The 26982-nt window shown below is 48.6% G+C and overlaps 1 protein-coding gene across 2 annotated transcripts in view; it reads right to left on the reverse strand.

The window, feature by feature from the left end:
• Window positions 1-26982, reverse strand: part of CPO (carboxypeptidase O) — a 326867-nt gene that overhangs the window by 160985 nt on the left and 138900 nt on the right. For both annotated transcript variants that reach the window (XM_069617334.1, XM_069617335.1), the window contains one exon: window positions 12775-12879. In XM_069617334.1, the coding sequence (XP_069473435.1) occupies window positions 12775-12879 (105 nt within the window). The remainder of the gene's footprint in view (window positions 1-12774; window positions 12880-26982) is intronic.

Here is a 26982-nt window from a genome sequence, read left to right on the forward strand (position 1 = left end):
ATAGGTACATGTTAATACACATACCTAAATATCTTTGTTGACTTCTTTATTTGAAAAATGATATTATTGAAAACAAAAAGAATGAAAAATGAATGGAAAAAGTCAATGTTGAGTTCATTACTGCGAGAACGTATTCTGCCTTTCCATGGCAACACGTGATTGCATGAATATGTTTAGAGTACTTCTGGTGGCCTCCAGTTCAAGGGGCGATGTTCATGGCCCAAGCCTAGCTGGCATATCCTGTGACCTACAATGGCTTTCCAGGAATGGCTCATGGCAGCGGGTTAATCAGCGGCATGGTGGCTCATGCTCAGGAATGTTGGCTCCCACAGGCATTCCAGCAGGATACATGGGCAATGTTCATCCGGCCATGATGGGCCTCCCAAACTGAATGATGGCGCAGCAGGCTGGCTATGGCATTGGCATGGCGGCTGTACCCCAACCCATATAAAGGGTGCTGCCAACACAGCAGTGGAAAGACGCTCAGGTAAGATGGTGTTTCGATACCTTCCTTTATTTGAAACGTCGGTGACTGCCTTACTATGCATGAGTTTCCTGGAAGTAGGACCGCACATGGACCCTGTCTTTCAGTTATACCAGTTGTTTGAACAGTGCTTATGCATTTTAAACCTTGTATGCATCTGTCGATCTCAATAGATTGGCAGGTTGCAGCAAATAAAGGAGTAAAGCTCTACTGGGCTCATTTATATGGAAATCACTATTTATGGCTATTTTCACAGTTCCTTGTTGACCTTTTTTATTCTTAATTATTATGATGCACCATGGGCACTGAACTGACACTCTCGCACGACATTAACACTGTGTTTAAATCTTGCTACCTACACCTCCAAATTCTCAGATGCATCTTCCCCTACCTCTCCTACCCTCACTGAGTGACTGCAATCCTGGTCATCGTACTCTCCCGCCAAGACTACGCCAATTCCCTTTACATGGGTGACCCTGCATATCAACTCAGAAAGCTCCAACGGGTCCAGAACTCTGCAGCCGGGCTCCTCCTTGCCCTTGGCCCCAGAGAGCACATCACACCTGCCCTCTTTGCCCTCCACTGGCTCCCTGTCACACGACGGGCCACTTTCAAAGCCATGTGCATCACCCACTGTGCCCTTGACAAGACAGGCCCAGAATACTTTAAACAGAAACTCACCCATTACCAACCCAACAGAAACCTCTGTTCTGGCACTGCACTCCTCCTTGTGAGCCCTCAGAAATCAACTAGAATGGTGGGATCCTCCTCCAGCCAAGCCCCCTCTTTCTGGAACTCAGTTTCCCTTAGCACCCAATGCATAGAGGATAACCTTGCCTTCCAGAGGGGCCTCAATGCCTGGCGTAGTATCCTACACCATTGACTACTTTTGTTTCTCGGTCCAACTTTGTGACCGGACAAAGGGGTTCAAAGTGATGGGGGATCCTTGCAGTGACCATTATACAATTAGTCTGAGGTTCTTGGGGATCTTGAGTGTGCAAGGGGGAGTCATTTATGATTTCTTGGATTTGGCTGAGGTTAATCCTGTAGCCAAGAGAAGAATCAAATGGGCCTGGATTGAAAAGAAAAAATGCCAACATGAAGTATTGGTTGAGCAACGCGTTTTTTTAAATTCTGGCCACATTGGGCAGCACTTCTGGTACCTCTAGTTCCATTACCATTGCCACCAATTTTGTAGAACTAATGTGGGCATTCTCTGAATGCTTCTAAAAGGATTTTAAGAGCAAAACAAAATTTACCAACAAGGGCTGGTTCAATGAAGCTTGTGTAATGGCAAATAGATCTCTTCTGGAGGCTTTAAAATCTCCAACCAGGTCTAAAGGGGACATCATTCAGGCTAGAGCCAAGTACCATTTGATTCTGGATGAGTGGAAAGCTGAATTTGTTGAAAAAGCATGGGGTGAATTCCTAGATGCTGTCTCCTCTGAAGATTCCAAGAAAGTTTGGGAATTTGTGGCTGATGGATCTGCTTATAAGAGAACCAAAAGGGTATTGTGATCCCAGTGGCTGCCAAGGCCTAGGTCGTGCATTTTTCTACTCTTTACCGCGGCCCCAGTAATCCAAATGATAGAACAGAGCTTACTTTATGTCCGATCATTACTCATAATGAGGTTTCAACAGAATTTGGAAATCAGGCACGTAATCGAGCACCAGGACCGGATGCAATCCCGGCTGACCTCTATCAAGACCTTACTCATCTTTGGGCCCCGCTGCTAATGCTATTTCGTAATGCTATCTTGAAGTCTGGCCAATATCCACTTTCGTGTCAGTTAGCTATTGTCCTCCCAATTTTTAAAAAGGGGGATCCTGCAAGTTCGATTTCATACAGGCCAATTGCATTGCTTGATACCTCCTTTACAATTTTCGGGAGAGTCTATTGGGGCATCTTGAATCCTGGATTGCCGATAAATAGATTCTCTCGGACCTACAATTTGGGTTTAGACGGGGGGGTAGGCACTGTTGTTTTATCTTCTTGTGGCACATTCTGTTTTTATCAAGGGAGAAGCAATTTACCTCTCATTCATGGATCTGAGCATGGACTTCGATAAAGTGAACAAGCGTATGCTCTGGGCTTTTCTCGGGTCCATGAACTGCCCAAGTGAGATTCTGTCTGTGTTACGTGTAATCCACAGTGGGAATCAGGCCTGTGTGCGATATATAGACAGGAAGAACAATGTACTGATTGCTTCGAGGTCAACCTGGGGGTTCACCAAGGCTGTGTTTTGGCACTGGTTCTTTTTACCTTGTATATTAATGCCCTGTTGGATTCTCAGGCTGATTGTCCTAGAGTGGGTGGTATTGCCTTTCCTATTCTGGCATACGCCGATGACACAGTTCTTATTGCCCAAACCCCTAATGCCCATTAAAAGCTGATTCAGGCCTATTCAGCATTCATGAACAAACTGGTTCTTAAGATTAACACCATGGTCCAGGAATTCGATTATTTGGGTATTTGCATTCGTTTTTCATCTGCTGTAACTGGTTTAGCCCACTGGCGCATACAAAAACTTAAGATGAGCCAATCTTTGGGGGGCCTTTTTCGCTTTATGGCCATGAGCCAAGGTCAAGCCCTTGGAGCTATTAAGTATTTTTCTGATATTAGAGGAAGCATTAGGGTCCGCTTAGTGGGTACTCTGGTTAACAGTTTCCCATTGTTTCCAAAGCAATGCGCTAGCCCTACTTTTAGTAATGATGAAGGATATAGACACCATCCTGAATTCTGTATGGTGTTCAGGATCACCTTCAGATCTGATACCAGCAAGAGTAGCAAACAATACCTTCCCATCATACAACAGTGCAATGAAATATATCATTTACTCTTTGTTATTGTCTTGCTCGGTGCCAGAGTGCTGGAAAAAGCTGCTCTTGAAGATCTTGTCCCACCATCTTCCTGACCCGGGCAGTTTCCACCTTATAGTGCACCTCATATTCTTGTCGAAAAATTGAACTAGCAGTAAAAGAACAGCGGACCAAGTGTTTCAAAGAAAATGAGATATTGAAACCTGCTTAAATTAATTTTAGGCTGGACTGCATTACAGACATTGGCCCCTCATTCCGAGTCGGACGGTAGGGGATACCGGGCACCGGTAAGGAGACCGGTGCCAGTAATCCCCTACCGCCCGATTCCAAGGTCCCCTAACGGGAACTGTAAGGGACGTGTGGTCGGACCACATGTCTTTTATGGGTCCCGTTAGGGGACCAGGGCGCAAATAACGGGCTTGCCATTCGCGAGCCCGTTATTTGTGCCCTCCCCATTCCCATTGAGCCCTATGGGGCCTCAAATGGGAATGGGGAATGGTTTGTTCAATGGGGACTTACCGGTCCCTCGAGGGTCGGAATGGACCGGTAAGTCCCCAAGGAACAACACCGGACTCGGTCCCTTTATTGGTGGCAGTCATGGCGCAAATAGCGCCACGACTACCACCAATCTCGGAATGAGGCCCATTGTAATTACAGCTGTATTAGACCAAATGAGGGAGATAACAGACATTGGAAATCTATGAACTCTGATATCATTTGTGGCAGGGAACCAGGAAGTGAGCTGCAATCACTAAATGCAGATTCATAAAGCCAAAATTAAAAGAAGTGAAAACAACAGGATTTTCCTTTGACTCAACCCTTGGAAGCACTATTTTCTGACACAATATGCTTTGGTTTAAAAACACGAGTGCATTGGGCAACGCCCTTACTAAAACTCACATTTCATCAGTTTATCAGTCAGTATAGCAAAAATATGGAATAAAAACATTCCATTACATACAGTAAAAGACAATGAATACAACATTTTACAAATTGACAAATCCAAGGTCATAAAAATGTAAACATGACAGAGTGTAATCAGCATAAAATCTTTGAAATTAGATTTCGGTGCATTAAAATTAAACTGCTGAACTGCTAGGTATAAATTGATACAACATCCTAAAAATCTACAGTTAAAACTGGATATCACTGCATGGGTCTAACCACCATTCTCAGATGGCACTGAGATCGCTATAAATATTGGCTCACAGCATGTGTGGTGGCCGCATGGTCCGAGGACCTGTAAAGCTAATAGGCCTGTTTCAGGTCATGTGTACCATGATTAATAAACGTATTGCTTAAGTTGTGCCAAAACACTCCAAGCTAATCCTTGATAAGCCACGCCAAAGCAAAACATGGGAGGGCTGTTGACTCTGGTAATTCAGACCAAGATGTGTTTCAGAAAGTCAGGAACAAATATTGCCACACACAAGTGGGAACTGCTGCATTGTTTTGTTCTGTAAATGAACAGTTGAATTGAAAGTTGAAATGATTCAACACATTTCCAAGGAACGATGCAGGTAATGGGGCATCAAATACTTACCAGTTTAAGAGGCCACTTTTTGACCTGGCCTGCTGCCTCACCAAGACCTCATAAGACATTCTACTACATATAAATCTATTATTTCCATGTCCCAAATAAACCTTGAGTAGCACGGAGTCTGAGTTGAGCTTCTTATCCTTCTCCACCTAATGGAAAACCAACATACATTTGTCGAATGCTAGAATTTATGGCGATTGAAGATAGTGGTCACAGGCACTGGAAGATTTTTGTTGTGTCTAATGTAAGACACTGCCAGCTTGGGACTTTTACAAGGCGCTTTATCAAAATAAAAACAATATTACAACACAGCCTCCACCCTTGACCTGGCGCGAAAGCTTTCAGTGATACCGTTGGAAAGTCAGATCTACAGGGTCTTCTTGCTCTAATGAAGGAAAGTTCAGGTTAATAAACACGTCTTCTCCGGCTGCGTATATATGGGGAAGAGGAAGGCATGTCATTTTAGCAATTTACTAATGAAAAAGCTGTCATGGCGTGTGTTGAGGAAACATGCATTGTAGAATGTACCCTGGAGCACCGGCCATCAACCACAAGTGGCACATTGGTCATGGCTACAAGCACGCTGAACACTCAAACGCTGGTCATGGTGACTAGTGCTACTTCATTGATTGTTCCCAATGGTTCCTATCCACCTGACACTTCACTGCAGCCTGTTCTAAGTCCACTTCCACTAAGATTACAATTGACACAAGTGGAACTGGGCACCATAATTCCATATGGCGAGAGAGTAGAGTAAACGTTCAAGTTCTCCATACGCCTGCCCAGGTGCCAGTGGAGGATCTGCTCATTCAGTCTAGGGGATAAAAGGATGTACATGTCGCTTGGAGTTGCAGCTCTCATCTCTAGTCAGGCAAGTAGCTCAGTGAGTAGAGCGCTTGCTTTGACATTCGTGCAGAGCCTGCTAACTCGAATCCCGGCGGGGCCAAACTCAGCCTTTCATCCTTCCGAGCTTGATAAATGAGCACCACACACGGTCCGTAGCGCTATATAAATGCCAAATTATTATTATTAGTCATGTGTCAGGGTCCATCATCTATTGTAAGGTAGCACTCTGTCTAATGGCCGTGCCCTTTAAAAGTCAATTGTGATGATGGCAATGGTGATGATGATGAGCAAGATGTTTATTACTTTTCTCTGCCTCATCATAAAAGGACACTGAAATAATGTATTGTCACCTGCCACCACCACAAACCCAGTAGAGCTTAGAGTGCATATACACAACACTACTACAGTACGTGTATTGGCTACACAACTCCCTTTGGAATCCAAAGGGTATCCAAAAGTGACAGTGTAGAATGTTGTCTACCAACAACACTACCTACCCAGACTATCACTGCAACCTCTGCAAAGTTATGTGTGCTCCTTGCTTGGCATCATGTTCACTCACCTTTGACTAACAACCAATGGCACCTATGCCCACACAGCCCATATCTTCAGTGGGGAATCTCTTTGTACAGGATGAACATCTGCAACTTGTCACATGAACTTTATAATATGTAGCCAGTCTGGGTACCACATCTAAGCTCCGTCATATGAAGCAGTAGCCTCCATGTGATTGGGACAAATATACACAGACGCTCCCCTGGACCTGGGAATGCTCAGCTGCATGCTTGGAGGACCCCTCCTTGAAAATGTAATTGTGCAAGCAAATACACTTGCAACAAGCAGGACTATACTCAACTCCAGGTACCACTGCAGCAGAGGAACCAGCCCAGTCTCAGCAAGTTGTTTCCGATCCGTCGGAATACTATCAATGCCGTCCTTGATTATTTCTGCTCAATTCTAGTAGACCTTCTATCTTACACTTTTGCAGAAAGTAGAGGCATTGTGGCAATGATGGCAAGCACTGATCCTGGCTTGGAAAGCTACTTTGCACACAAGCATTTTAGTTGGTTGGAGAAGCCTTTCTTGATGTGGGAGACATTGGATGGGTCCTAGGGTACACAGTTCACTTGATCATGGACCTTTGGACCAGCTGGCAATTCACGTCAAATATGTCCATAACAGGGCACTGTATCACCTTCTCCTCTGGAGATAGGCAAAGAAGACTTAGAGCAGGTGTCTACTGTTTGCCTACAAACCTTTGCACGTGCCAGGCGTTGAATGTATATCACACAGTTCTAGAGCTCAGTCCAATCAAACGAAGATTGTAAAAACTAGACAGTCACCCCCCAATGGGGAGTTTATTATGTAGTCAGGAGAGGTGATTAGGTATTATTCGAGTGAATGGAGCCATAGTGTCGAGGTTCATATCGAGGACTGGAATCGGAACCAAAAGTGGCCCTCGAAACATTTTTCAAAGTGGCCCTATATTAACATATACTGGACGCTTTGTAACAACTCCATTACTTCATCGCACTGAAAAGAGGCCCAAGGTGCAGACCTACCTGACAAAGTCCCATGCTGGAGGCTGGGTGGTGAGACTGGGGTAATTTTGGGTCCTGGAGGCACCAACCACTGCAGGCCCCAGATGAGGTGCACGGAGAATCCCCCAGGCACCCCTGTCTATCACCAGCATCGGATATAATGACTCCTTTAGGAACCTTAGATGTTCTATGTGATTCCATCGAGGAGATTTGGTTGAATCCAAATTCTTTGAAATGTTGTTTTTCTTTTAAACCATTTTGCTGCAAATATTTGTGGGGAAAAACCCCTAACAGCACCCCATTGCCCCTCACCTTAATTAATACCCTTGCATGCCCCCCACATATATTTGTGGCCAAATTCGAGTAAAAACAATCGATGGATTTGGCTTCGACCAAATCTCCTGTGATGTAACCTCCCTATCCCACCTCAGCGACACCAGGTTTACTTTGTTTAAAAAGCCAATAGCAGATTAAGGGCATGATTTCCCGAAAGGGTATGGTAGAACCATGGGCCACTTTCCAGGTAGTGAAATAAGAAGGCACAATTTTCTCCTTGAAGGCCCCAAAAGGCTTCCCCTGTTATCCTGGGAGGCATAATGGACAAACAAAGAAGGCATCTTGGCACAAAGAAAAGTCAGGATCCAACCATTAACATGTTCCAAGAACAAGAAAGTTGTCTGCGCCCGTCTAAGCTGTAAGTGGTTCACCATGCCTTTCAGGGCACCTGGAAGCCCATTCCACAGTTTGCTGGCAGCATATGAGAAGGCTTGACTGCCCATACGGGCCATGCGAACCTTCGAAACTACCACTAAATTGGCATTGCCTGAACAAAGTGACTGAATTGGGACATAAGGAGGAAATGTATCCTGCAGGTATTCCGGCCCCTGTCTACAGAAGGCACGGTGTGCCAGGCACAGAGATTTAAATGTAATCCACTCGGCCACCACGAGCCAGTGCAGAGCATGCAACACAGGGCTTATATGGGCACCGTAGGGGGCATTGGGTGCCACCCTTGCTGCTAAGTTCTGCAACAGTTGAAGGCGATGTATCAACCCAAGAGGTTGTGCCAAATAAATAACATTAAAATAGTTGATCCGACTCGTAATCAATGAGACAACTACCAAGGGTCGCAGCTGCTCAGGCAATCAAGGGAGAACCCTACGCAGCACTCTAAGGAGAAAATGTACAATCTTACAGACCGCACTGACTTTGGGTGACATAGATAGGTCAGACGACAGAAGAAACCCTAGATTCTTCACCACCTTCACCGGGACCGGGAGATCACCCAGAGTGGAGGGTCAAAAGAGAGCAGGCCACACAGCAGAAATGGTAGAGCAACCCACCACCAGAACTTCGGTCATGTCCCCATTCAGCTTAAGCCAGTCACACTCATCCAGTTCCCCACCACCGACAGACACTCCTGCAGCTCCTGGGCTGCGGTAGCCTGGTCCCGATCAAGGGGACCAGGATCTGAGTGTTGTTGGCATAGGAATAACAGCGAAAGCGTAAGAACGGATGAGGCAAATCAGAGGCTGAATATAGATATTAAAAAGCATAGGGGACAAGGCCTAAACACCTTTACAGTCTCAGGGAGATACTGGCTAATTTGAAGGGGGTGACATTTGCCTTCAGTCAGGAAAGAAATGATACACATATTGAAGGGTCCTTACAGTGAGCCAGAATACCGTGATATGATTCCGGTAGGCAATGTTGCACGTATCAAGCAAAATAAGACTGACCTAACAAAAGAGAAAGGCTTGGTTGAAGAACAGTGTTAGTCCTCTTCTTGCCTGCCTGCGGTGCTGCCACCACAGATCCCCATGAGCAATCAATATACAGTTGACAATATGGTTTGAAGAGAGAATATATTTTGCAGCAGTGCATGGGCTGTTGAGGTTCAAGGAAACTTGTGTTGTGCAAAGAAACATACAATCACCCACTACAACTATGAAGGAGTGCAAACCTCTGGGTAGTGGCCCCAGCAGCATATGCCACAAACATGAATCCAAGATGGCAGCCTGTCTAGTTAAAGGCTTAAGATGTGGATCTGGATTACAATACACACAGCAACAATGAACAGCTATGGAGTTATCCATTGAGTGGGCAAATCGCAACTGATCACTAGCTGATGTCAGTTTCCACATTTGCAAGGCCAGTGGATGGACCTGTTAGTTTATAAAAGTGGGCAAATGACAAGGAAGGGAGAGTTGGAAATTTGAATAACAGGATAGTACATGGCATTGCAGCAAGGGGGGTAGAAATGGGGAGGTGGTGGAAGAGGGTTATAGGAGCTGTGTGCTGGTGTAAACTGAGAGAAGTGAGCAGGTTAGGGAGATTAAGAGAAGCAATAAGGCAAAGCTGGAGAGAATATCTGGGAACAGAGGTGGAGTGGAGGCAAAGGGGAGGCAGAGGAGCAGTAAGGAAGAGGTGGAAATTACATCAAAGCAAGAGGGAGCGGTGTACGTGAAGGTGGCTCGGAGGAGTCAAAAAGAGGAGTAGGCAAGAACATTAAAAAGGAAGAGAGATCAGGGAAGGGAGTGGTGATTAGGTGTATTAAGGAGAAATGTGGGGATAAACCCCATTAGAGGGAAGATGAGCAACCAAGAGAAAGAGGAGGAGAAAATAACAGGAGTAAACTCAGGGATGAAAGAGGACAAGAGCACAACATGATGAATCATTGAAGATGAATGGAGGAGAGGGACACCGGATGGAGGAGAAGAGAAGACCAGTGAGGAGGAAGAGTATAAAGTTAAGGAGAATGAGGAGGAGGTATTCAAGACAAGGGATAGTAAGCTAGAGGGGTGGTTGACATGGAATTGCTTGAAGAGACCATGGCAGGGTCTTTGACCAGCTAAGAGAGGCTTCAGCCTGACAACATCAAGGCCCACCATGATCTTTGCTAAGATCCTAAATTCCTAAAGCGTGTGGAGACTGGCCCAAGTACAGACAACCCAGGGCACTAGTGGTGGTGGTGCCAGTTTTGCTTCAATATAAGACTGACCTCCTGACAACTTCTAAGAAAGCCAAGCTGCCAACTTCACGACCAAAGAAAGCAGTGCTGGGGCACTTAAACTGCAAAGTACTGTGACCACACTTTAGAGAGCATGCCTTAAAAGGCCCACGCTTTGTAATTGCCAGTATTTGCATACCTCTATATATAAAGCATAACATCTGTTCCTTATACAATTCCACACTGTTTCACCAATCTGCACCACATTTTGCATAGTTACCTGTTATGACCCTCTGGACATTACCGGCTACATGACCTCTGGACGCCCCACACCTTTCCCCACATTGCAACCCCTTCACACATGAGACAGTGGTCTGAAATTGGTGAAACATCAATGTGGTGGTAGAAGGACCAGACAATGATCTCAGCGCGACAAACAAAACTCAAAGGTCTTTAAAATCCTCGTTTCAAGGCTCTAGGATGCACCGTTTCTGAGATATTTTCACTGCAACACCCCATAAGGCATTGCATCAGGCCAGGATGAGGCGACAGGTGGGGAGAGCGCACAGAAGGTCCCAGTATGCTGCAGCATGCTAACTCTCGCCTGCCAACCCCGTTTGCTCTGGGGTGTGGCAGAGTGCAAAACACATTATGCGATAAGTGACTCGGAACAGTGACCTGCACAGAATCCTTGATTTTAACAATTAGTGTTATCATGTCTGTCTACAGAACTCATGGAGAGTATAGGTACTTTTTGCTAGCATATATATATATATATATATATATATATATATATATATATATATATATATATATATATATATATATTCCCTCATACCCTTTTAAAGATGGCACATACATTTGATGGAGCTATGCTGGCATAGAAGCAGAGCAAACCCCACTACTTCCCAACCAAGACCCCTGTCGCAGGAAAGTTCATATGCCAGTCTTTGTTTTGGTGGATGAGCATTATGAACAACTTGATTTCCCCTGTTGCATTGCTATATATTTGTAGAGATGCACAATATACATGCAATACTGTGCAATTTATAAAAGAAACACACGTTTCCTTTTTCAAATTCCTGTTTGTTTTGTGACTGCCTCTGTGGCCTTATGTGTCATCGTATTTCCCCTGTTCCTTGTATTCGTATTCGTATTTTTGTGCAATTCTGGGTAATTAAGAAAAATACAACATTATGTCTAGTTCTCAAAGACTTGTGCAGGATTCATAAATAAGAAATTTCTATTTCATTGCTGCAAACCGTAGGTTGGGTTTATGTTTTGTTAGGCTCTCAGACGTCTCTCAATGCCCCATCCGTTCCCTTTAGTGAGGGTTTTGGGGTGGAACAAAGCCTGATTTGCATATGGCCTTTTCCCTTTCTGTAATGGCTTGGCAAGTGAAAAACTGGTTTGGAGGATTGCCCAGAGCTGCGCCGTGGTTAGGATTTAATTCTAAGCCTTCAAGCCATCACCTTTTGTTTTGCTTTAGTCACCCCCAGTGGGACTGGTATGATCAGAGGTGGGTCTTGAGCCTGCTGGGCCTAGAGACCCAAGCTACTCCTCATGGATGACACCCAATGAGGCCGAAGCATGTCTGGGGATGCTTGTGGTCTCGTGCAGAAGGGATGTGACCAAGCAGTTCGGGCTGGACTGCGCCTTTTGGGGTGGGACCAGGCCTGATTTGCATATGGTCTTTCCCCTTTCTGTAATGGCTTGGCAGGTGAAGAACGATGGTCTGGAGGGTTGCTCAGAGCTGCTCCAGAGGTTAAGATTAATTCGAAACTTTCCAGCCATCACCTTTTGTTTTGGTTTTGTTTTCACTATAGGAGTCTGTGGCACAAATGCTATGTTATGTATTATTTGTACACTGCTTATTCGGGGGCACTGGCTACCTCAAGGGCGCTGCTGCTAATTTAAGAGCAACAGAAAAGAAGAAAGTGTGTTAGCATAGCAGGACGGAAGTGAGACAGTAGACGTTTGGCTCTACCATGGCGTTCCAGAAATGAATGAATGTAAGGGAATATTAGTTAATTCTAGTTGCAGAAGGATGTGCTTTCAGGATTTAGCGAAGGACAGAGTAGGAATCTTTTTGAGTAATATTTGTAAGTAAAGTTGGGTGCTTGCTTGGCTTATGTGCTCATATTTGTGTTCTTTTCTTTTTTGGCATGTTCACTGATAGAGGACATTTCTGATGTAGCTGTTTGTCTGCATATTTAAGGTTAATTTAACTGGCAGCATTAATTCAGTCCTGAGCAGGATCTATTCACATATTTCCTGGTACAGTGGGCCAGATGTGACCTCACACTGACCAATCTTCTCCCGTGATCTATGTCTTCTCGAATACTAATAGGGATTCTCCGATTATGGGAAGGGATCAAGCCCCGGGACTTGCTTGCACAAATCCTTCTTTAGTCCGGGCTCATGGGAATCAAAGGGTACGCACAATCGGAATCAGCCAAAAGCCAGGCCCTTGAATTAAAGGGACACTTAAGATCCAGTGTATCCAGGCATCCCAAACTAACCAATGCAGAGTCTTCACAATGTGTTTACTTCAACACAATGCCCATCATTCTAGTGCATCCGGGAAACTCACCTCTTTCACAAACCACTGGCAGAAGGCAGGTGCGATCCATTCCCTGGCGTGAATGCCGCAGTCCATCCAAATGATTTTCTTGACCTTGTCTGATGGTCTGCTGATCTATGGAGAAAGCAGAACAGCTCTGTCAAGTCTGCTGCGTTAAAATGTCCTCAGAAATAGGCAGCTAAACACATGGTAAATGACTGGGAGAAGTGTGTATCATTATGATAGATACACACAGATGAGTATTAAAAAAACATTAATTTCTTTCGCTGTTATAATAATTTAATTCTTATATATAGCGCTACACACCCATAGGGATCAGAGCGCTCAAATACCAGAAGACATTACTATCCCACCGAGTGGTATTCATTTTATTGACCTCTGAAGGATGAAAGCCTGCATTAACCTTGCCAGGTTTCAAACCTGCCACAGGAGGCTGCACACAGATATCAGGGGCGAGCGCTTAGCTCGCTGTGCTATCTGACCGTCATTATAACTAAGATATCCAGATGTAGGTTTTACTGGAGGGAAACCTCACCTCAATGAGACCAAATATTTTCTTTACGGTTAAGATTGATAAAATACCATTTCCTTTCATTTTGGCTGTATTTTTTGGAGTGCTATATATTTGCTGAAATTGTTACTGGAAGAGGACTGGAGCAGTGGCATTGATATACACAACCCTAAGGGGTGGGGGCATGTTCTGATTGACGGAGCGTGCCAAAGTTTAAAGTTGTCAGGCTCAGACATCAACTTAGATGTAGGAAGTCCAGCTGTACTGCCTGATTCATGGAATTATTTGCATGAAAAACACAGATTTGCGCGCCTTTCTGCCCGAAAATCCCCATACTTCAAATAGGGATTTTCGGGCAGAAAGGCGCGCAAATCTGCGTTTTTCACGCAAATAATTCCATGTTTTCCTTTTGCCTGTCATTGCCCCTGGCCCTGTGTGCCACACGCGCGTTTTCAAGCCAATTCTTACAAATGGCTTCACTGTCAGTTTAAGCAAAGGCTGGCATCCAGTTGTTTCTGGGAAACTGCAGTAAAAAAACAACTGGAGACCAGCCTTTCCTTAAGCATGCTGTGAAGCCCATCTGCGGGCTTTCTAAAGTTAATGACAGGAATGCAAGCCAACTGCGAGACATTTAGGACTGTAAAGCTAGTGGCAAAGGCGACGTTCTATTCTTAATAACAGCAATAGTTTTCTTGTGCGCAAGCTATTTCTGTTTCAGAGAACATTTCATACCCCCTGACTTTTAAAATGTCACACATGCAGTAATAAAACAAACAATTGTTGTATACATAGGAAAAACCGTTTTCTTTTTTTAAAAAAATCTTTTAGTTTAATACATAAACCTTTATAATAAAAAACATTGGATCAGTCAATCAATTCATTATATCACATTCCATTTTATACATCCCTTTCCATCTAAAAAAAACACCTCATAAAACAGACTTAATCTTCCATGGACATCCTTCCCCAAAATTTACAACAGCAGAGAAAGTCAGAAAAAAGAGAAAATAAAAAAAAGAAGAGAGGCTCACTCTTTTGCCTATTTTCAAATCTATGTTTTTTCCATGATTTCATAACAGCCAGTGTCAAACTTACCTTCAAGCCTATTAACATCATTCCCCACCAATCCAATGCTGACCGAGTGCTGCACTCCTTGACACATTTTGCCAGGAAGTCACTTCTTATTGCAGTCAGCGTTTTACATTCCATTAGGAGATGGTATAGGGATTTCTTTGTCTCTTTGGATTCACAATATCTACAAAATCCTTCCTCCCCCTTAGCTGTTTACGAAAGACCAAAACTTCATTTGTGGGCAGCACATTCATGCGAAACCTCAAAAACATGTTGCGGTAGTGGGGGGCAGGGAAAGATACACAGGCAGCTCATTAATCGGGCTTCTTTCATGAGTTAAATTTGGAGCAAGCTTATAGCACGTCCTTGCTTCCTGCTGTAAGCAACTCATGGGGGCAAAAGTAAGACAGACACAAGTGATCACATTTCAAGGGTGTTCATTGAACAATCAATGCAGGGTGGAAAAACGTCTAATCTAAACCTAAATCTGAGATGGGAGCAAGCGACGACCATCAAATGAAAATAAGGCAGTTCTAGTGGGGTTATGTCAAAATAAAAAAGGCCTATACTAAGAAAACCTATTGCTAAGTCCTTACGCTAAATACAATAGAAGTGGGGGATAGGGTTTCAATAAAGAAAGACGTGTTCTCAAATAATAAGACAGTGGGGGTCATTCCGAGTTGGGCGTTAAGGGAAAAACGATGCCGGTAAAGGATTACCGGCATCGTTTACCTTTACGGGCCATTCTGACCCTCTAGACCGTTATTTACGGCGCCGTAAAGTACGAGACCGTAAATAGCGGTCTTGTGGCGCGCGCACGACACCCCATGCCGTAATTAGCGGCATGGCGTAAACCGGAGCTGATCCCAAGTCATGCGGACATGCAAAAAACAGCCTCTACAAGGCCGCAAAGTACCTTACCGGCATGGAGTAAATACCGGCATCGCCGAGAAGGTGTTAAGAACCCTGAGCAGTGTTTCCAAGAGGCACAGGTGCACTCAATCAGCACAGGTGGAGGCAATGGAGTCTGGCACAGCACAAAAGGAGCACACCCACTCACCACACCCCCTCCTACACCAAGATGATACCAATTGTAGCAGGATTACTGGAGCTGGAGGCCCTGCTTGCAAGGCAGCAACAACAACAAAAGCAGCAACAACCACCACAGCCCCCACCACAGAGGATACACAGGAGGAGAAGGAGGGTGAGACAGGCCCAGCATGCCCTACCGGTGCAGCCACCATTACCACGCCGGCAGCCCCCAATCCCTCGCATCAGAGCCTCCCCCTTCAACCTTACACCAGAGCAGATCCACACCCTGTACCGCCTTGACCGGGACACCATCACCACCACAGTGGACCTGACACATGACGACATAGTGACCTTCATAGAAATCCACACTGCAATCCCCCCTCTACTCAGGGTAGTATCTGTTCTCCACTTCCTTGCCACAGGCATGTAGCAGCATACCGTGGGGCACATGCATGGCATACCACAGGCCATATTTTCACAGATACTCAACCAAGTGCTGGATGCCCTCATCAAACACACAAGGGACTACATATCCCTACCCCGGACACCCCAGCAGATATTGGATACATATGTTGCCTACCATAAACTGGCAGGCATGCCAAATTGCATAGGTGCCCGCGACTGCACCCACGTGGAATTGGTCTTTCCACATGCAATGGAGGTGGCGTATCGCAACCGCAAGAAATACCACTCCATTGACGTCCAGATGGTATGCAATGCCAGTAAAGCCATCACACATTGCTGTGCCCGATACCCCCGATCAACACATGACCCCCTGGTCCTGCGGAACTCCACGGTACCACGCTATATGGAGCAACATGCTGGACAACGTGTCTGGCTGCTTGATTGTGCCATGGCAGCGCATTGGGGCCATGAGTAGGGTGGATGCATACCCCAACTTGGTGGGAAAGGGGGGGGTGCAAACTACACCTGTGTGGGAATGTTGACGCCGGTGCACGATGTGCACCCCACAGAACACAGTGCCCCAAGGCAATCGATATGGCACATGACTGCCTAACCTCACAGCGATGCTAGAATGTAGAAAATACAACACTACTCGTCCGACAGGTAACCTGGCCCAATACCACAACACAAGCACCACTCATCGGCGGACCTCACACACCGTAAGGGCATCCTGCACCATGCACTGCATATGCACTATCTCGCAGCCTCCTGCATCCCACCACACAAGACAGACGTCCCTGGGAGTGCATAGAATTGAGGCCAACAGGGATACAGCAGCGTGTCACTGGTTCCGCACACCCATAGTAGTGGTGCAAGTCAACATGGTACTGATCAGTGCAGTAAGACAAGTATGCTACTGACTACAGTCAACACCCCCTGCCACCAAATCTCACAGAACCCAACACATCAATGAATTCAGGCCAACACTGCTGCACGCATATACAGTGCACGTGCAACAAGATGTGAGTGCACACCATAAGCCATCTTGAAGAAGCTACCCCTCCATCATTTCATGGCACAGGACACATAGCCGGGCCAGTAATGGGGTTGATGCAACCAGGGATGTGTGTGTATGGCCAGGAATCACCAGCTGCAATGCAAGACTGCTACAGTTCGCCACCATCAATGTACAAACACTTACCTTCTTTCGCCTTCCATGCAGGTGATGGTGGCTACCCTTCGAAGCCGTGGCTCATGGCCCCTATCTGCAACCCACAGAACAGGCATGAGGAGGACTACAATCGAGGCCATACCCGTACACGGGTGGCCATAGAGCAGACATTTGGCCTGTTGAAGGTACCATTTTGTTGCCACAGCCGTTCTGGTGGAGCACTCATCAACAGCCACGAGAAGGTGGCCAGGATCACCATGGCATGTGTAAAGCTGCACAATATGTGCATCTGTCGGAACGTGCCACTGCCCCCTGACCTGGGACTGCTACCACCAGATGATGATGAGGGGGTGGATGAAGAATTGGAAGGACAGCATCACAGTGCAGATGCACAGGAGGGATGTGCCGTGTGGCAATCATTGATTGGACAACATTTCTGACACTCAAGTCAGCTGAGGGTGTCAGGATGACAGGGCATCGGGCACTGGTTGTGGGGATACATGTACACCATGCACTGTGAGTCATTAAAAGACACATGCACATTGATCAATGTCTACTCTGATATTTTTTATGCACAACCGGTGTATTGTATTAGTAGGATCACACGTGAACAACAAAACCTCCACCCTCCCCCCCAACTCCCATACACACCCTCATCCCCCTCCCCCCAACTCCCATACACACCCACACCCCCTCCCCCCAACTCCCATACACACCCTCACCCCCATCCCCCCCAACTCCGCAACAGTAGTCCCGTGTGGCACATTGAGGCCACATGTGGCAGCATTGTCTATTGATCCATGCCCCCGGTGCCCGGCGGGGGGCATGTTCCTGCGCCGCTCAGAACGCAGCAAGCGGCGCGCTGGGCTTGCCGGGGTGGGGGGACTGGTTGAGGGGGCGTCCTCCTGCTGACTCGCATGAATGAGACGTGCTGCCACAAGGGCGTTTGCAATGCGTCCAAGTGCCTCACACACACGGTTGGTGCTTTCCGTGAACACCTGACGCATTTGCCTGAGCTCCTCGAGTAACTCCAACCTGCCCTGGCGGTTTTCCTCATTTAAGTCAGTGATGAGGGCAGTGAGCTGTCCAGCACGTAGTGCTTCCTGGGATGGCGTATCATCCCTGCGGGGGATTGGGTCGACATGCCCTGACAGGGCCTCGAATGGGGTACTGGGCACGGGATCTGCGTCTCCCGGTTCATCGCCACGTGCACTTCGGACTGGTGTGTCACCCTCCCCAGAGTCACTGCACGACACCTGGGGGACATTGCTGGGCTCGGCGGTGCATACAGTGAGGTAGGAGTCCTCCTCTGACGCCCCACAGATGGACAAGGGGCTGTCCACGATTTGCAGAGGGGCCATGGCTGCCACCTCCCCAGAGATGCTGGACTCCTCTGACCTTGGTGTGGTGATTGTTGCAGGCGCTGATCCAGTGAGGGATGGGGGTGGTGCAACCTCAATGGGCTTTGGAGGAGCTGTGGAGGTTTTGTCCTTCCTGGCCAGCACGCGGTGGTTCCTGCCTTTGGCACTGGATGTGGTGGGACGGCTTCTCTCAGGCTCATCGCTCTCATGCTCACTGCCTGTTGGTGTAGAACAAAGGTACAACATGAGTGGTTGTGTGAGACGCTAATGTCATTAATGGCAACATTCACATTTCAGTCATTTTGGATTGGTGGCATTTTGGCCGTTACTACATCACTGGTTTCTACGGATGTGTCGGATATGTACACAGGTGTGGGAGTCACTAATCCTGGCCTGGTCATGTGCAGTCTGACTCGCACCCTGCCAAGCCTGCTGCACAGTGTGCTTATTGGGATGTGCTAGTTACTGCACTGTGGTTGGTGGGCATTATGTGGTAGCACTCGTCCCTTGGTGGCAGTTGTCTTGCCATTATCAGAATGGGTGGAGGGCAGTATGACAAGGTGCATTGGACGGGACTTGGAAGTGTATTCAGCATGTATTTGCCATTGGCGGTGTTGACTTTGGACACTCACCTCAATCAGCCGACGACGGAGCCCCACACTCCATTTCACCGACGCCCTCGATTGATTCTGTGCCAATCAATGCAGCGCAGGTGTCCTCCCATGGCGCTAGTTTCATTGGTGAACTTGGTCCACCTCCAGTCTGCAAAGACTGGCTGCGGTTGGCTGCGAGGATGCTCCGCACCCTCAACCGCAAGTCGTCCCACCGCTTGCGGCAGTCCCTGGGGATGCGGGGGGTGGTGCCTACTGCACTCACCCTTTGGGCAAGTTCTGCCCATATGTTTTTTTTCCGGACCACTGCCTCTCCGCGCATGTCGCTGCTGAACACTACGTCTGCGTGCTCCTCCAGGTGGCCCACGATGGCCTGCAGCTCCTCGGGGCTGAAGCGCTGCTTGCGGAGGCGGTCCGCTGACTTCTTCGGTGCTTTGGGCATAGCTGGCGGGTGTGTAGGCCTTTTCTGAGGTTCAGGTTCGTCCCAAGGATGCTGCCTGGAGAGGATGGCAATGGATTGGGGGTCATTCCGAGGTTGGATGTAAGTATTGGTTTTTACCGGCATGGCGGAAAGTGCGAGTCCGATCTGGTACCACGCCTCCATTTACAGGCTATTCCGACCTCGCGGGCACAAGCTTTCCGCCATGCCGGTAAATCCCCTAGCGGCATACCGCTAAAGTGCCGTTAAACCCCTTACTGGCATGAAGCGAGACGTTCTTAACAACACCGCCATCCAAGCCTCGCCGTCCGTAATTAGCGGTGACCGTAATTTACGGATACCGTAAATTACAGTCACCGCTAATTAACGGATACGGAAATTACATCATCGCACAGGAACGCGAAGGAGCGCGGCGGCCATCTTTAAAAACACAATCCATTGCCATCCTCTCCAGGCAGCACCCTTGGGACGAACCTGAACCTCGGAAAAGGCCTACACAACCGCCAGCTATGCTCAAAGCACCGAAGAAGTCAGCGGACCGCCTCCGCAAGCAGCGCTTCAGCCCCGAGGAGCTGCAGGCCATGATGGGCCACCTGGAGGAGCACGCAGACGTAGTGTTCAGCAGCGACATGCGCCGAGAGGCAGTGGTCCGGAAAAAAACATATGGGCAGAACTTGCCCAAAGGGTGAGTGCAGTAGGCACCACCCCACGCTCCCCCAGGGACTGCCGCAAGCGGTGGGACGACTTGCGGTTGAGGGTGCGGAGCATCCTCGCAGCCAACCGAAGTCAGGCACTGCAGACTGGAGGTGGACCAAGTTCACCAATGAAACTAGCACCATGGGAGGAGACCTGCGCTGCATTGATTGGCACAGAATCAATCGAGGGCGTCGGTGAAATGGAGTGTGGGGCTCCGTCGTCTGCTGATGGAGGTGAGTGTCCAAAGTCAACACCGCCAATGGCAAATACATGCTGAATACACTTCCAAGCCCCGTCCCATGCACCTTGTCATACTGCCCTCCACCCATTCTGATAATGGCAAGAAAACTGCCACCAAGGGACGAGTGCTACCACATAATGCCCACCAACCACAGTGCAGTAACTAGCACATCCCAAATAAGCACACTGTGCAGCAGGCTTGGCAGTGTGGCACATTGATGCCACATGTGGCAGCATTGTCTATTGATCCATGCCCCCGGTGCCCGGGGGGGACATGTTCCTGCGCCGCTCAGAACGCAGCAAGCGGCGCGCTGGGCTTGCCGGGGTGGGGGGACTGGTTGAGGGGGCGTCCTCCTGCTGGCTCGCATGAATGAGACGTGCTGCCACAAGGGCGTTTGCAATGCGTCCAAGTGCCTCACACACACGGTTGGTGCTTTCCGTGAACACCTGACGCATTTGCCTGAGCTCCTCGAGTAACTCCAACCTGCCCTGGCGGTTTTCCCCATTGAAGTCAGTGATGAGGGCAGTGAGCTGTCCAGCACGTAGTGCTTCCTGGGATGGCGTATCATCCCTGCGGGGGATTGGGTCGACATGCCCTGACAGGGCCTCGAATGGGGTACTGGGCACGGGATCTGCGTCTCCCGGTGCATCGCCACGTGCACTTCGGACTGGTGTGTCACCCTCCCCAGAGTCACTGCACGGGGAGGCCCCGAGGAGCTGCAGGCCATCGTGGGCCACCTGGATGAGCACGCAGACGTAGTGTTCAGCAGCGACATGCACGGAGAGGCAGTGGTCCGGAAAAAAAACATATGGGCAGAACTTGCCCAAAGGGTGAGTGCAGTAGGCACCACCCCCCGCACCCCCAGGGACTGCCGCAAGCGGTGGGACGACTTGCGGTTGAGGGTGCGGAGCATCCTCGCAGCCAACCGCAGCCAGGCACTGCAGACTGGAAGTCGACCAAGTTCACCAATGAAACTAGCACCAACCATGGGAGGAGACCTGCGCTGCATTGATTGGCACAGAATCAATCGAGGGCGTCGGTGAAATGGAGTATGGGGCTCCGTCATCTGCTGATGGAGGTGAGTGTCCAAAGTCAACACCGCCAATGGCAAATTCATGCTGAATACACATCCAAGCCCCGTCCAATGCACCTTGTCATACTCCCCTCCACCCATTCTGATAATGGCAAGACAACTGCCACCAAGGGACGAGTGCTACCACATAATGCCCACCAACCACAGTGCAGTAACTAGCACATCCCAATAAGCACACTGTGCAGCAGGCTTGGCAGTGTGCGAGTCAGACTGCACATGACCAGGCCAGGATTAGTGACTTCCACACCTGCGTACATATCCGACACATCCGTAGAAACCAGTGATGTAGTAACGGCCAAAATGCCACCAATCCAAAATGACTGAAATGTGAATGCTGCCATTAATGACATTAGCGTCTCACACAATCACTCATGTTGTACCTTTGTTCAACACCCACAGGCAGCGAGCATGAGGGCGATGAGCCTGAGAGAAGCCGTCCCACCACATCCAGTGCCAAAGGCAGGGACCATCGCGTACCGGCCAGGAAGGACAAAACGACTACAGCTCCTCCAAGGCCCATTGAGGTTGCACCACCCCCATCCCTCACTGCATCAGCGCCTGCAACAATCACCACACCAAGGTCAGGGTGTCCAGTCATAATTTCGAATGAAAAATTTCGAAAGACAAAAAAGTCGAAAAAAAAAATGTCGAATTATTTTTTTTTTCGATATTTTTTTTTGGCTCTAGTTTATATAAAACAAATAGGTAAAAACAAAAAAAGGGGGGCTTGGGGGGAACCCTCCCATTTCGAAAATAAAACGTCATAAAAAAAATTGACTTTTTTTTTTCAACTTTTTTTTCCAACTTTTTGACTTTCGAGATTTTTGTATTTGAAATTATGTCTATAAACCCAAGGTCAGAGGAGTCCAGCATCTCTGGGGAGGTGGCAGCCACGGCCCCTCTGCAAATCGTGGACAGCCCCTTGTCCATCTGTGGGGCGTCAGAGGAGGACTCCTACCCCACTGTATGCAACCCGAGCCCTGCAATGTCCCCCAGGTGTCGTGCAGTGACTCTGGGGAGGGTGACACACCAGTCCAAAGTGCACGTGGCGATGCACCGGGAGACGCAGATCCCATGCCCAGTACCCCATTCGAGGCCCTGTCAGGGCATGTCGACCCAATCCCCTGCAGGGATGATACGCCATCCCAGGAAGCACTACCTGCAGGACAGCTCACTGCCCTCATCACTGACTTCAATGAGGAAAACCGCCAGGGCAGGTTGGAGTTACTCGAGGAGCTCAGGCAAATGCGTCAGGTGTTCACGGAAAGCATCAACCGTGTGTGTGAGGCACTTGGACGCATTGCAGACGCCCTTGTGGCAGCACGTCCCATTCATGCGACTCAGCAGGAGGACACCCCCTCAACCAGTCCCCCCACCCCGGCAAGCCCAGCGCGCCGCTTGCTGCATTCTCAGCGGCGCAGGAACATGCCCCCCCGGGCACCGGGAGCATGGATGAATAGACAATGCTGCCACATGTGGCCTCAATGTGCCACACGGGACTACTGTTGCGGAGTTGGGGGGGGGGGTGAGGGTGTGTAAGGGAGTTGGGGGTAGGGGGTGAGGGTGTGTATGGGAGTAGGGGGGAGTGAGGTGAGGGTGGAGGTTTTGTTGTTCACGTGTGAACCTACTAATACAATACACCGGTTGTGCATAAAAAATATCAGAGTGGACATTGATCAATGTGCATGTGTCTTTTAATGACTCACAGTGCATGGTGTACATGTATCCCCACAACCAGTGCCCGATGCCCTGTCATCCTGACACCCTCAGCTGACTTGAGTGTCAGAAATATTGTCCAATCAATGATTGCCACACGGCACATCCCTCCTGTGCATCTGCACTGTGATGCTGTCCTGCCAATTCTTCATCCACCCCCTCATCATCATCTGGTGGTAGCAGCCCCAGGTCAGGGGGCAGTGGCACGTTCCGACGGATGCACATATTGTGCAGCTTTACACATGCCATGGTGATCCTGGCCACCTTCTCGTGGCTGTTGATGAGTGCTCCACCCGAACGCCTGTGGCAACAAAATGGTGCCTTCAACAGGCCAAATGTCTGCTCTATGGCCACCCGTGTACGGGCATGGGCTCGATTGTAGTCCTCCTCAAGCCTGTTCTGTGGGTTGCGGATAGGGGCCATGAGCCACGGCTTCGAAGGGTAGCCACCATCACCTGCATGGAAGGGGAATGAAGGTAAGTGTTTGTACATTGATGGTGGTGAACTGTAGCAGTCTTGCATGGCAGCTGGTGATTCCTGGCCATACACTCATGTCCCTGGTTGCATCAACCCCATTACTGGCCCGGCTATGTGTCCTGTGCCATGGAATGATGGAGGGGTAGCTTCTTCAAGATGGCTTATGGTGTGCACTCACATCTTGTTGCACGTGCACTGTATATGCGTGCAGCAGTGTTGGCCTGAATTCATTGATGTGTTGGGTTCTGTGAGATTTGGTGGGAGGGGGTGTTGACTGTAGTCAGTAGCATACTTGTCTTACTGCACTGATCAGTAACATGTTGACTTGCACCACTACTATGGGTGTGCGGAACCAGTGGCACGCTGCTGTATCCCTGTTGGCCTCACTTCTATGCACTCCCAGGGACGTCTGTCTTGTGTGGTGGGATGCAGGAGGCTGCGAGATAGTGCATATGCAGTGCATGGTGCAGGATGCCCTTACGGTGTGTGAGGTCCGCCGATGAGTGGTGCTTGTGTTGTGGTATTGGGCCAGGTTACCTGTCGGACGAGTAGTGTTGTATTTTCTACATTCTAGCATCGCTGTGAGGTTAGGCAGTCATGTGCCATATTGATTGCCTTGGGGCACTGTGTTCTGTGGGGTGCACATCGTGCACTGGCGTCAACATTCCCACACAGGTGTAGTATGCACCCCCCCTTTCCCAACAAGTTGGGGTATGCATCCACCCTACTCATGGCCCCAATGCGCTGCCATGGCCCAATCAGGTGACTCACCAAGCAGCCAGGCACGTTGTCCAGCATGTTGCTCCATATAGCGTGGTACCGTGGAGTTCCGCAGGACCAGGGGGTCATGTGTTGATCGGGGGTATCGGGCACAGCAATGTGTGATGGCTTTACTGGCATTTCATACCATCTGGACGTCAATGGAGTGGTATTGCTTGTGGTTGCGATACGACACCTCCATTGCATGTGGAAAGACCAATTCCAGGTGGGTGCAGCCGAGGGCACCAATGCAATTTGGCATGCCTGCCAGTGCATGGTAGGTAACTTATGCATCCAATATCTCCTGGGGTGTCCGGGGTAGGGATATGTAGCCCCTTGTGTGTTTGATGAGGGCATCCAGCACTTGGTTGAGTATCTGTGAAAATATGGCCTGTGGTATGCCATGCATGTGCCCCACTGTATGCTGCTACGTGTCTGTGGCAAGGAAGTGGAGAACAGACACTACCCTGAGTAGAGGGGGGGATTGCAGTGTGGATTTCTATGAGGCTCACTATGTCGTCATGTGTCAGGTCCACTATGGTGGTGATGGTGTCCCGGTCAAGGCGGTACAGGGTGTGGATCTGCTCTGGTGTGAGGTTGAAGGGGGAGGCTCTGATGCGAGGGATTGGGGCTGCCGGCGTGGTAATGGTGGCTACACCGGTAGGGCATGCTGGGGTTGTCTCACCCTCCTTCTCCTCCTGTGTATCCTCTGTGGTGGGGGCTGTGGTTGTTGTTGTTGCTGTTGTTGTCGTTGCTGCCTTGCAAGCAGGGCCTCCAGCTCCAGTAATCCTGCTACAATTGGTATCATCTTGTTGTGGGAGGGGGTGTGGTGAGTGGGTGTGCTCCTTTTGTGCTGTGCCAGACTCCATTGCCTCCACCTGTGCTGATTGAGTGCCCCTGTGCCTCTTGGAAACACTGCTCAGGGTTCTTAACACCTTCTCGGCGATGCCGGTATTTACTCCATGCCGGTAAGGTACTTTGCGGCCTTGTAGAGGCCGTTTTTTGCATGTCCGCTTGACTTGGAATCAGCTCCGGTTTACGCCATGCCGCTAATTTCGGCATGGGGTGTCGTGCGCGCGCCACAAGACCGCTATTTATGGCCTCGTACTTTACGGCGCCGTAAATAACGGTCTATAGGGTCAGAATGGCCCATAAAGGTAAACGATGCCGGTAATCCTTTACCGGCATCGTTTTTCCCTTAACGCCCAACTCGGAATGACCCCCATTGTGTTTTTAAAGATGGCTGCCGCGCTCCTTCCCGTTCCTGTGCGATTACGTAATTTCCGTATCCGTTAATTAGCGGTGACCGTAATGTACGGTATCCGTAAATTACGGTCACCGCTAATTACCGACGGCGAGGCTTCGATGGCGGTGTTGTTAAGAACGTCTCGCTTCATGCCGGTAAGGGGTTTAACGGGCACTTTAGCAGTATGCCGCTAGGGGATTTACTGGCATGGTGGAAAGCTTGTGCCCGCAAGGTCGGAATAGCCTGTAAATAGCAGCGTGGTACCAGATCGGACTCGCTCTTTCCGTCATGCCGGTAAAAAACAATACTTACGTCCAACCTCGGAATGACCCCCAGTATGTCATTGCAGGGGTCTCCCTTCCCCACGTTTTCAGCACGGGACAAGGTGGGTCTCCTGAGCACAGATCGCACTCGAGCTCTCCCCAGCACGAGCCAACAGTTCCATTGCAGCTATCAGGTTTTCTGATGGCTTAAAGTCTCTTTCCAATAAAAAGTCGCTTGCCTCGAGGGCCTAATAGTTTCGCCAAACATACAGTTCTGTTCTACATATGCTTACCGTAGGGCTTCGCCCCTGGATCCCTCTCTTCTGGGCACAGACCCCTCAGTCACTTTGGGTGATGGCTTCACCTTGGGTCCCCCTCATCTGGGCGCAGACCCCTCACAGTCTTACTTGCTTATTCAAACAATTACTTTTCATGTTAAACGTGTGGGTGATAACTCTTCACCCCGGGATCTCCCTTGGTCGGGCTCGGACCGCAATTGACAAGCAGGACAGTACCCTTTCTCCTTGTCTTGTTAACACAGTTCACTCGTGGACATCCCTTGTTCGAGTTTACTCTTGACAACACAATATATTTTGGGACTTCAGACTCCACCCCTTCTTTACCAGCGTCCCCCGTTCTGGTTCAGTCTTTTCAACTTGACATTCAATTTACTTTCAATGTTTGCAGGATTCACTCCCTTTGCTTTCTCTTGATACAGGATTCATTCCCCTTGCTTTCTCTACAGTTCATAGGTCAAAGGCTTTCAACTGTACAAGGCTTTTGCTGGACCTCCTGTATGAACACTTTGACCTAGCTTGGCGGCTCTCTTGCAGCCTTATAGTTCTGCAGTTTCATCAATAGGGTAATCACCAAGAGCATGCACCCACATGGTGCCTGACTCTACTCTGCTGGTTTTTCCCAAAATTTCACATAATAGTTCTTTGTTTCAAAGTTAAACTAGCCTTTTGATATGTTTGTTCAACACAGTTCCGTTTCTTTATCGGGTCCTTCGTCGACTCACCGATTGTGATGAACAGCTTTGCTTTTTGGTCTGTAGAGTCAAGGCCGGTACCATTGGGCCACGCATCACTCCCCAGCTTGGCTGTCAGCAGAGGAGGTGCCTGA

Source organism: Ambystoma mexicanum, chromosome 9 (assembly GCF_040938575.1).
Source record: "Ambystoma mexicanum isolate Mex_15411 chromosome 9, UKY_AmexF1_1, whole genome shotgun sequence".
In the NCBI taxonomy this organism is placed as follows: Eukaryota; Metazoa; Chordata; class Amphibia; order Caudata; family Ambystomatidae; genus Ambystoma; species Ambystoma mexicanum.